We start from the raw sequence: 12,070 nt of genomic DNA, 5'->3' as shown, positions 1-12,070 counted from the left end.
AACTCCAGAGCCTCTCCTGGGTTAGGGGTCCTCCAGGTAGCATGAGCTGAGTTAATGATATCATAGCTCCTTAGCTTCTGACATTCCAGCCTTACTGCTCCTCAGTGTTGATAGCTGCTATCTGCCATTGTTTTCTGTCCCCCCTCACACTGTAGGTCCCTGCAGCAGAAGGGAAGGATGGTTCAATCACAGCATTGTGCTTTTTAATTCATTTGGGCCCTCACTACTTTTGTAAGTCATGGAATGCACCACCTGGGGAATCCCCATTTCACCCCCAAGAAAGGTGCTCCCAACTCCACCTCTGTCCCACCCTGCCCCTGGTCTCTACCTCCCAACTCCCGGGAGATTTCACATCCTGACAGAGGCCTTTCAGTAGGTGGTCCCTCCACTTTCCTTTCCCATGCCTTGGATTTATCCACCTTTTTGTATACACCCTCTTCACACATGCACACCTCTAAGAAAAGCCTTCAGCTCTGCTGTGTGTTTGGGGGCACTCCCTCCTTCTCCCTTCACTCTTCTCATCTCATCTTCAGGACCCCTCAGTGCTCGCTATGCACCTGAAGACATGCAGAGGTTTCCTCAATCTTAAATTTTAAAAATCACAACTTTGTAACCACCTCATCTCTCACTTCTCCCCTTCTTTCAGCAAGTATTGTTCAAGGGCCTTTTCCATGCCAGGCTCTTCAAGACAGTGGGGATTCCAGGAAAAACAAAACTGGTCAAACCCCTGCCCTCAAGGGGCTGACATTCCAGTGCAACCAAGCTACATGGAGGAGCATGGAATGCCCCCACCTTCTACCTGCTCACAGAAACACAGAACATCTTGGTGAAAAGTGATTATATTTGTTTTATTGAGTATACAGAAGCAATGCCATGGTCCTGTAATAATATAATTTGGGATCAGTAATCTCTGACTTGGTTAAAGTCTCCATGGGGACCTGCTTCCCAGATTCCTAGACATTATTTATGACATCACACTTTCCAAGAGTAGTGTTTCTGGAGATGGATCTGACGAGAGGAGGGATTCCACTCTGAACACATGCCTGTGGCTACCAGAAGACAATGGGATTGGAGGAGAGATAGCTTCTTTGGCCACATTTGATTCCTTCTGTCTTGACATCATGGTAATGATTTTTGTGATAGGCGCTGGTCTTACCAGGAGCCACACAATGGCTGAACCAGCACGGTTGAGGGACAGCTGCCCACCATGCTTCAGGGTTGGTGGTAGGTCAATCCGGGAAGAGACAGCCTGGCTTTAAGAACTGCACAGAAGCCCTTTGGACAGTCCCAGCAGTGCCTGCATTCCACACCGAACTTGTCCTTAATCTGGATTCATAGCGTAGGAGAGAAGTTCTACACAGATCCTATTGATGGGCTCCTCCTCTCAAGTTACTGCCTTGCAGTCGACGGTGGAAACTCCTTTAGCTCCTCCTTTTCTGGGTGCACCCCTGGCACTTTGTTCATCTTGATGAAGATCCGATTGATTTCTATGAAGGTCTTGGACTTGGTTTCAGGGATGATCAGGAAGATGTAGACGGTGGTGAGAAGACATATCACCGCAAAAATGACGAAGCTGTAAGCTCCGAGGCCCACCTGTGGGAGGGGAGAGGGTCCACATTTTTGAAAAGGTTCTCAATTTACTGCTTGAGTATCTTGTGCCTCTGGGGCCCTGGGTCACACTTACTTGGATGAATGGGAAGACCAAGCCCACAGTGAAGTTGGAGAGCCAGTGAACAGTACCCGCCACCATGTAGGCAGCTGGCCGGGAGGACTGCAGGAAGATCTCGGTGACCAGCAGTGCGGGGATGGGACCTGGGGAGGAACAGGGATAGCTGACTTCTCTGTTGGCCAAGCAAGCCCACCACAGGTCCTGGAGCCCTGCCCATGTAAGGTTCCAGAGGCATCGGGCTCAAGGCGGAGCAAGTATGTCTCCAGAACCTCCTGATTGTGTGGAGAAGCAGCGTGAGAAGGCATCTACCAAAAGTCAGGCACAACAGGTGACATCCTGTGATGTCCCCAAAAGGGGTCCATGACCATCTATAAAGATCTCTGCCCACCACATGGGCACTGTGTCCAGCCTACACAGGCTGCTTTACCGTCCTCCTTCTTGTCATGCTCTGCCCAAACACCTCAGCCACAAGAGCGTAGCACAGAAGCCATTCAGGGCCAAATCTAGCCCTCCCTGGAGCCTCTCTAAGGAGCTCAGACCAGAAGTTTCTAGGCTGGTGGTACAGAAGAGGGGCAGTGAAACCATTGAATCAGCTCTGGGGTACATACTGGGCCCAAGGGCATGCCCTATGACGTAGGAGATGACACAGGCGATGCTGACGTAGGGCATCCAGGATATCACGTCCTGTGGAAAGGAAACAGAGTTGAATCACACCCAAAGCAGAGACAATCTGGGTTGGGACCATCAGGACTCTTGTCTCCCAGAGGGCTAGCTGCTCTGCCTGAGTTGGGAAGGAGGGCCTTTTTCAACAGGCAGCACCACCTGCATACCCCTGGAATATCCACTGTAAATGAACAGTGGGTTGCTGGGGCAGGTGGAGGGCTGACCCAAGCAGCTGACTCGTCATGATGATAAGCATGCACAGGAGGGCCCAGGTGGATGGCTGCACCCCAGGCTCCGCCTTCCTCACCTGCAGAGCCAAGGCACCCGTCAGCACGCAGCAAGCGGTGAAACAGACAGAGAAGCCCAGGAGGAGCAGGAATCTCCTCCCCATTAGTTCCACCACGAAAATCTGGAGGGAAAGGGCGAGGAAAAGTGGGAGGCTCAGCAGGCCGTGCCCCACCCCCCGCCACATCCCTGCCCGGACCCGCCTTCCTGGGCAGCCCCACTTCCATGTTCCACACAACACCTTTCTAAAGGGGCAGCTACACTCCAGTATTCTTGCCTGGAGAATCCCATGGACAGAAGAGCCTGGTGGGCTACAGTCCATGGGGTCACGAAAAGCCAGACATGGCTGAGTGAGTGAGCACAGCACAAGGAGCTGGGTGGGTTGTGCACCCACCTTCTCGTGTATGTATGTGTGTGTGTGTGTGTGTCCTTGAATGGCCAGTCCAGGGGCCCTGTTTATCACACAGCGGCCCTGGCACAGGTAGTGACCCCCAATGTATAAGATTGGAGAAGAGCCATCTCTCATGGTGGTAGCTTCCAGAGTAGTGGGTGGGGTCTCCATCTTTGGGAGTCATAGGCTGCCCATGAGGAGAGACAGGCTGTCATCTGAGGATAGCCCAGAAGTTAGAGATGAAGGGACCAAGAGGCACATTGCCACCTAGATCTCGGCTCCTTCCTGGGCTGAGACCACCTGCCCCTCCAAGGTGCCCTCCATCCCTGGTGTCAGACGGGGACTTGGCTCCCGGGATACTCACAGCGCAGACAGTTATCAGCACATTGACAGCACCTGTGCCCGCCGTCACATATTGGACATCGTCCTCATTCACTCCAGCACTCAGGTAAATCTGGTCTGCGTAGTAGTAGATCTAGAAGGAAACCAAGGTGAGGCCTGCCAGGCCACCACCTGGACCTCTCGGGGTGTCCCTGCACCCGCCGTTGTCCAGGCCGAGCTCCACGCCCACCCCCAACACCTGCTCCCTACCGCATTCACTCCGGAGAGCTGCTGGCCCGCCATGAGGACGATGATGGAGATGACCTGCCACCGCAGGGACCTCATCTTGAACAGCTTCAGCACGGAGATGAAGCCCACAGCCTTCTCAGCCCTGTCCTCCTCCAGGATCTCCTCTATCTCCGCATCCACGTCATGCCAGCCACGCAGCCTCCTCAGAGCTGGGGGAGTGAGCAGAGGGCGAGTTGCGGGCTGGACCACGGTGCACCCCCCCACTCCTGAAAAGATGCCAGAATCTCAGTCCCTTCTCCTCGTCTCAAGGGAAAGCCTCACCGCTTTTGGCAGCTGCTTCATCTTTCTTCTGAATCAGCAGGTACCTGGGACTCTCAGGGAAGAAGGGCAGGAAGAGGAGCTGCAGCACAGCGGGGATCCCAGTCAATCCGAGGAGGATGGGCCAGCCTGCAAGGAAACCAGTGTGACCAGAAAGCTGATCCCAGTGCCCCAGACTCAGCCTTGGCTCCAGCTTGCCTCTGCCTCCAGCCAGGTGGAGCCCTATTGGCCGCTCTGGCCTTTTATCCTGATTGGTTATCTTTGGGTCTGGAACACAGGGGGCAGTGGGGGTGGGGATGGGGACAAGATCTTTGTCTTTTTCATCCCTGTGTCTGCCAACCCTTGGTACCTAATGACGAGTGGGCACTCTAAACACTTAGAGAATGGATAATGATGAATAACTACTGCCCACCTACCCTGGGGCTGCAAAGAGTCAGACACGACCTGAGCAAATGAGCACAGAGCACACCTACCAGCTGAACAAAGTGAAAAATTCAGATGATACCAAGTGCTGGTGAGAATGTGGGCAGATGGGAAGTCTCCACATGCTGTGTGGACATGTGGCATCTTTAGGAGATGGTCTAAAAGGAGCTAGTGATGCTGGACACCACACAGGCTCTAACCCAGCAGTCGTGCTCAGGAGTGTGCCTGGGGTGGAAGGAGAATGGGCCAAGCAGCACTGATTATAGAAGGGAAACCCAGAAACAAGGCAAACTGTCATCCATAAACGGTGGTTCACTCATCAGGTGGAATTTTATACGGTGCTGAAAATGAAGCAGGTCAGGACAGGAGCCTGTCACACCAACACGGTGTTTGGTGCAGCGTGGTTCCACGTCATGTGGTTCCACTGTAGTTCTGGATCCACGTATATGTTATCATATCTCACAATAAAAATGGTTAAATAGGGCATCCCTGGTGGCTCAAGATGGTAAAGCGTCTGCCTGCAACGCGGGAGACACGGGTTCGATCCCTGGGTCGGGAAGATCCCCTGGAGAAGGAAACGGCAACCCACTCCAGTATTCTTGCCTGGAAAATTCCATGGACTGAGGAGCCTGGTGGGCTACAGTCCATGGGGTCGCAAAGAGTCAGACATGACTGAACAACTTCACTTTCAGGGCTTCCCTGGTGGCTTAGTGGTGGAGAGTCTGCCTGACAATGCAGAAGACACGGGTTTCCTCCCTGGGTGGGAGGATTCCACATGCTGTGCAGCAGCTAAGCCCGTGGGTCACAACTGCTGAGCCTGTGCTCTAGAGCCCAGGAGCTGCAACTACCGAAGCCCACGCACCCTATAGCCCGTGCTCTGCAACAAGAGAAGCCACCGCAATGAGAAGCCAGCACATCGCAACAAGAGAGGAATCTCTGCTCACTGCAACTAGAGAAAAGCCCGGGCTGCAATGAAGACCCAGCACAGCCAAAAATATATAAATAAAACTATTTAAAGTAAGTGAATGAGTGGTTCAGGCTCCTTCTAGGAGCTGTGAATGCCTGACTCACTCCCTCTTCTCCTAGGATTTGCAGAAGGTGTAACCTTGGACATCTGTGTGCCAGGCACTATTCTGATGGCTTTTCACCTGTAGCCCACTCCCTGTCACAGCGACGTCAGGAGGCAGGTACCAGAGTCAACCCCATTTTACACCTGCCGACACTGAGGCATGGAGGGTGCAGCTCCCTCACCCCGAGGTCAGTTATTTGGGAGAAAAGCTGAGATAGGAACTCAGGCACGTTGAAACCTGAATCACCATCCTCCCAAGCTCCTCCCACCTCTTGGCTCCGAATCCAGGGCCTAGCTGATCTGAGTTCCGCTTCCATCACCCTTGCATAGACTACAGCAAGCGTGGAAGCGCCTGCCATTCGGGCTGCTGCTGTCTGCCCTCTGGCCCTATGTGAAAGTCTTCTCACAAGGTCTCAGTGTCCCTGCCACATCCAGACACTTGGTTCTTGACCTGCCCCGGACTTCTTTGCAGCCTTTGTGCTATGGCTGCTCACCTCCTATGCCCCTCGCTTCCATAAACTCTGACACTCTTCTCTTCTGGCCTTCCCTCCTTCCTTCCTTCTTCACTGAGCACCTATTATGTGCCATGAATTGTGCTGGAGATTCTAAGATGAGTCAGGCCAGGCTCTGCCCTCCACCTCTGCCTAGGGGAGGTGCCAGTGGCTGAACAGTCACCGTGAAGGATGGAGGGACAAAGTGCTAGGTCAGCAGGATGTCTGCAGCTCCCTGGTCACACAAAGAGCTTCACACTCTTGGCCTCTCTGCTCACACTGGAATGCTGGTCCTGCTTCTCCCAGCCCAGGCCCTCTCTGAGCCCCTCTCCCTGGGTGGACCTACGGCTCTTTCCCCACATACCACAGAGTACTTGAAAGGTGCCAGGGGTTTTCTGGGTCCTGCTGGCTGGTTATGTGCCACCACCGGGAGACAGGAACCTAGCTGCTTCACTCCTGGTCCCAGATCCTTACAAGGGTGATTGTAAGGTGGGAGAGAGGGTACTTAAAACTCCGGCCCAGGCCTGCACTGCCTGCATTTGTGTCCTAACGACACCTTGGACATGTAATACAACCTCTCCCGGCCTCAGGGTCTACAGCTGTAAAATGGGTACAGTAACAGTACATGCTCATAGGTTGTTTGGAAGATTAAATGAATTAATATAAAAGGCTTTGTGTCTGGCCCATGACGAGACTTTATATGTTTTGACTGGTGCTTTATTAGTGGTGATTTCCCTTCAGAGTTTTGAGACCTAAGACAAAGAAAGGGGAAGCCATGCAAACACAGTGACAGTCATGAGCTACTGTGCACCTACTACGTGCCAGGCGCCAGGCTCGTGGGGCAGGGAGTGTGGCTCTGGAGTCCAGGTCTGGGGTGGATGCTGGCCCTGAGACTCACCACCACCTCCACGGGGGCTGGGTCTTGTGACCCTCTTTCCTGGTCTGCAGTGGGATGACCACAAGTCCCTGGGCAGCTGAGCTGCTGGGAGGCCCCAGTGCAGGGGTGCTGGAAGCCTTAAACATAGAGTCTGGCCCCCTGGCTGCCTTCATTACCTAGCCCCGGGTCTAGCAGCCACTCAGACAGCAGTTTATCCTGCTCCCTCGAAGCCCCCTCCTACGTGTCCAAAGAGGGACCAGAGAACACCGGTCTGTATGTCCCCACCAACTTGTTCAGGCCTGCTCAGCACAACCACCACCTCCACACTGTGGGGTCAGGGCTCTGCAGAAAAGACCAGCTCATAGGAGCGGGCTAATGGTCTGGAGGCATCCCGAACTCACCTTCTTCGTTTGCCAGGAGACTCCGAAGACCAAAGATCTGGGCCACAAGGATTCCGATGGTGATGAAGAGCTGGGGCACCACCCCCAGGGCCCCCCTCCAGTTCTTAGGGGCCAGCTCCCCTAAGTACATGGGGACGACATTGGAAGACAGACCTGGGAGAGGGGGTGGAAGTAAAGACACAATCTGGAAACAGTAGTCTGGCAGGGACAAGCTGTGTCTTCAAATACATTTATTTTCCTTAGCAATCACATCGTTGTTGTGCTCAGTCGCTAAGTCACGTCCGACTCTTTGCAACCCCATGGACTGTAGCCGGCCAAGCATCTCTGTCCATGGGATTTTCAAGAATACTGGAGTGGGTTGCCATTTCCTCCTCCAGGGGACCTTCCCCACCCAGGGATCAAACCCATGCCTCCTACATTGCAGGTGGATTCTCTACCACTGTGCCACTGGGAAGCCCTTAGCAATCATATTAGCTGGGCTGAAACTTTCTCAAAACTACAAAAGTAAGCAAACATCACCTTTTGCAATTCTTAGTCCTTTAGACATTAAGAAAAAATGGCCTGATAGAAAAAGTTCAGTGTTGTTGCTTCCAGACTGGTGTCACCTGGGGATACAGGCCAGCAGGACCTCAGGAATTCCCTCCCTACTGGTGTGGTTTCAGAGAGGAAAAGCCCACGTGTGTTCTGGACACTCTCTCCTCTCTTGCTCCTTGCGGGGGAAAGCCTATTAATAAAAGGCCTGCCCGCCAGCTTTGCTTTCTTATTTATACAATAAGCTGATGCATAGACACTGAAGCACAAGCTTTATTTTTCAATAAGGGGTGATGGTGGTAAAGAATCTTCCTGTCAATGCAGGAGACCTAGGTTTGATCCCTGGGTTGGGAAGATCCCCTGGAGAAGGGAATAGCAAACCACTCCATGGGGTCGCAAAGAGTCAGACATGACTTGAGCATAATACTCCATCAAGCATTAAAAAAAAAAAAACTTCAATATTTATTGTGGACCAGTATTTATTGTGGCTTTCTTGGTGGTTCAATGTAAAGAATCTGCCTGCAATGCAGGAGACCCGAGTTTGATCCCTGGGTGGGGAAGATCCCCTGGAGAAGGCAATGGCAACTCACTCCAGTATTCTTGCCGGGAAAATCCCATGGACGGAGGAGCCTGGTGGGCTACACAGTCCATGAGGTTGCAAAGAGTTGGACCCGAGAGTGACTAATACCCAATACCAACTGTATTCTGGGATTTGTGTAAGGTCTGAACTGTTTTTGAACCCTCAGTATTTGAACTTGCCAGTTTTCCTGTCTTACTACAGTCTGATCCCCTTATGAATAGGTGGAATTTAATTCTATAGACTCCAGAGTATTTTCACATGTATTATCTCATTTAATTCTCAGAGAAGCCCAGTGAGAGGTTGAGGATCTGGGAAGATCAGATGGGTTGTTGTTGTTCAATCACTAATTCATGTCTGACTCCTGCAGCACTCCAGGCTTCCTGGTCCTTCACTATCTCCCAGAGTCTACTCAAGCTCATGTCCATTGAGTTGGTGATGCCATCCAACCATCTCATCCTCTGTTGCCCTCTTCTCCTCCTGCCCTCAATCTTTCCCAGCACCTGGGTCTTTTCCAAAGAGTCAGCTCTTCACATCAGGTGGCCAAAGTATTGGAGCTTCAGCTTGAGCATCAGTCCTTCCAATGATAATTCAAGGTTGATTTCCTTTAGGATTGACTGGTTTGATCTCCTTGATGGGTTGTCACTGTTCCAAGTACCGCACACAGAGCCAGAGGCAAGCTGATGCTCAGCAAGACCTGGGGTCTGGGAGGGAGGCTCTGACCACAGGGAGACCAAGGGAAACCATGTGGGGCAAGGGGAGGCTGGAGCTGCTGGTGACAAGAGGGTGTCTGATAGCCCTGAGATAGGACACTGATGGCCAAGTTTTCAAGCTTTGCATTCTGCCCAAGGATATCTCTGCTCAGTATTTTAAAAGGACATCATCTTTCATTAATTAATACCAATTCTTTCTGATTTTCAGAGCAAAGAGGGACAGTCTTTAGAGCAGCTCTTAGATGTCTTGTGGGTGGGTGGGGAGGGACTCTGCAGGCCCAGTGCCCAAAGGGCTGTGGAGGAAGTGAGGCCCTGGAAATGCCCACTCATCATTCAGGCCCTAGTGACTGCATCTCAAGGCCAAGTGCTTCTGAACTTAATTAAGAGCAACACTGGAGAGACAAACACTGGAGGCTGTGAAGAGATCGGGTTCCCCGAATGTTGATAGAGAAGTGACTTTTAAAGTTTAAATTCCACTAGTGAAAGTCTGCAGTGTTTTTACCAAAGACCTTGACTAACAGCAAACCAGCTAACTGAGCATCTGGGATTCTGAGCTGCACTAACCCTGTACCCCTTGGTCAGAGTGGCCACTTACTTCATTTTTAGGGGTGTCAAAGTACCACAGAGTTTGATGACACCCTTCTGGACTTTTCAGGAAAAACGTGAAGAAATGAATGGCAAATGGATTAGGCTTCCACTAGAGTTCTCCAAGTATGACCTAAGGACACAGGGAGTTCCTGACACCTGGGGTTCTGTGAGATCAAAACTATCTTCAGAACCATCCTAAGATATTATATGTCCTTTTCACTCTCCTTCTCTGATAAGTTTTTCAGCAATCACACACCTGCTGACATCACACCAAGAGGACACAGAAGTAGGTCTGAGAGACTGGCTATCTTCTATTTAGCCAGACATTGAAGAGATTTGTAAAAATGTAAAGCAATACCACTAAATTTTTTTGGCCTTAGAAAATAGAATTATTTTCATAAAGACATGTAATGGCCTTAATTATTGCTATTTTAAAATGAATTAATTTAAATTCTTAGTTGCAATTTCTAATGTGGTAAATATTGATCAAAATAACACATATGAGAAAAAACTCCTTAGAACCCTCAATAATTTTATGAGTGTAGAGAGATGCTGAGGCCAAAAAGTTTCAGAACTGCCAACTTGAAGTCATACTCATTTAAAAGCAAAGGTTGGTTGGGAATTCCCTGGAGGTCCAGTGGCTAGGACTCTGGGCTTTCACCACCAAGGGCCAGGGTTCAATCGCTGGTTTGGGAAACTAGCTCTCATATGTCATGCAGTGGCAGCCAAAAATAAAAGCAAAGGTTGAAATATCAAACTGTGATTTGTAGAGCCTAATTTTTTTTTTTTTAATCAACTCTGAATTGTTGGCTGTCAATAGTAATGTTAACAGCACCTACCCACTGCCAACGACTTCTAGGAATCGTCTGTGTTTCATAAAGCTGAGCCCGGCTGCAGGAAAAACCCACAGGAGCGGGGCTGGGTGTCTTGCTGCTCCTGCCCAGATGGCAGATAAATGTCCAGGCACTCTCAGGCATAGCCAGAATGAGGGCAGTTTGCCAGGGGACCCATTATCCCCTCTTTGAAGTGACTTGTTCTCTTTTTGGGAAACTTGTTTTCCTCTTTATTCTCCCAGGTCTGCAATCCCTTGCCACTTTCTTCAATACTAGGCTCCTCCTCATCTCCTCTACTGTCAGTAAACTCCAGGGAAGGGGTTTGCTAATGTCCGGGAAATTTATCCCTTCATCCCAATCCCCGTGTTTGGAAGGAGAATGAGTCACTTGATGATGCCAGAACCTGGGGTTGTGGGGAGAGGGCAGCGGTGAGTGCCCAGAGTGCAGCATTTCCAGGGGTGCCCACCTGCTGAGAGTCCTTTGGACAGCAAGGAGATGAGAAAAGGAAATCAACCCTGAATATTCATTGGAAGGACTGAAACTGAAGCTCCAATACTTGGGCCACCTGATGTGAAGAGCCAACTCACTGGAAAAGACCATGATGCTGGGAAAGATTGAGGGCAGGAGAAGGTGGGGGATACAGGATGAGATGATTGGATGGTATCACTGACTCAATGGACATGAGTTTGAGCAAGCTCCCAGAGTTGGTGATGGACAGGGAAGCCTGGAGTGCTGCAGTCCATGGGGTCGCAAAGAGTTGGACATGACTTAGTGACTGAACAACCACCACCACCCTTGGGTTCCCACTCTGCAATGTATGGCTCTGAGAGTGGGCACCTCTCTCTCTTTGATGACCCTGCCCCTTCTGCCTACAGAAGATGCCAATGTGAAGGGAGGCCATGGCAGAGCCAACACCATGTGTCTTCAGTCTGAGGCATCATGGATGAGGGACTTTCCTATAACCAGGGCAGCCTGGCCTGGGCAGAATGACTTTGAAGCATTTACAGTCATCAACTCTTTTCTGATAGAGGGATTCTACATTAGATTGTTTCTCAAGTTTTTTGACCATAACCCATAGTGCACAATATAGAAATACATGTTACGTCCAACTTGGTTCTCACATATATGTAAAGAATTGAAACAAAGTTTCAAAAGACAGTCCTTACCTTTCCTGCGTGTAACACACATCCCCATAACACAGGGGCTTATGTGTCTAGCCACAGCAGAGGTGTAGCAATAGCTTGAACCTACATGCTTTGGAGACCCCAGATAGGTTCAGGTCCCAGAGGTCTGTTCTCCCTCCCCTTGACTATCCCAAGTCACAGAAAGGTTTACCTGCACATATTCCCACCAAAACCCTGGCCACAATTATCATCTCAAATGACTTGGCGAGCTCACTGAATCCCATTAAGAGTGCAGGCACGATGGAGAAGATGTTGTTGAACAGCAAGGTTCCTTTTCTGCAGAGGACAAAATACCAGTTAGTTTGGTTTAAGTTTTCGCTCACTCCTTTGACAAGTGTTTGCTGGGCCTCTACTCCATTACAGCAGTTGCTGTTGTGTTACACGCTTTGTTGTTGACCTAAGACAGATGCAGGTCAAGTGGATGGCCTGATTCTCAGTGGGAGGAAATGTAAATGACTCCCAGGGGGAGGACATCAGTGGGGCACAC

At 50.7% G+C, this 12,070-nt stretch overlaps 1 protein-coding gene across 2 annotated transcripts in view; it reads right to left on the bottom strand.

Annotated features, from left to right (window-relative positions):
* Positions 1-827: 827 nt before the first annotated feature.
* Positions 828-12,070, bottom strand: part of SLC2A5 (solute carrier family 2 (facilitated glucose/fructose transporter), member 5) — a 29,383-nt gene continuing 18,140 nt past the window's right edge. Inside the window, exons 5-13 of one of the 2 annotated variants that reach the window (XM_025001418.2) lie at positions 11,735-11,859; positions 7,158-7,310; positions 3,900-4,025; positions 3,600-3,787; positions 3,373-3,483; positions 2,640-2,741; positions 2,278-2,353; positions 1,685-1,812; positions 828-1,593 (exon numbers count right to left, since the gene is read on the bottom strand). In XM_025001418.2, coding sequence (XP_024857186.1) covers positions 1,390-1,593; positions 1,685-1,812; positions 2,278-2,353; positions 2,640-2,741; positions 3,373-3,483; positions 3,600-3,787; positions 3,900-4,025; positions 7,158-7,310; positions 11,735-11,859 — 1,213 coding nt within the window. In that variant the 3' untranslated portion in view covers positions 828-1,389. 2 annotated transcript variants of the gene reach the window in all.

This window comes from Bos taurus, chromosome 14 (assembly GCF_002263795.3).
Source record: "Bos taurus isolate L1 Dominette 01449 registration number 42190680 breed Hereford chromosome 14, ARS-UCD2.0, whole genome shotgun sequence".
NCBI classification, from domain to species: domain Eukaryota; kingdom Metazoa; phylum Chordata; class Mammalia; order Artiodactyla; family Bovidae; genus Bos; species Bos taurus.
This window is presented reverse-complemented; position numbering and strand designations above follow the sequence as displayed.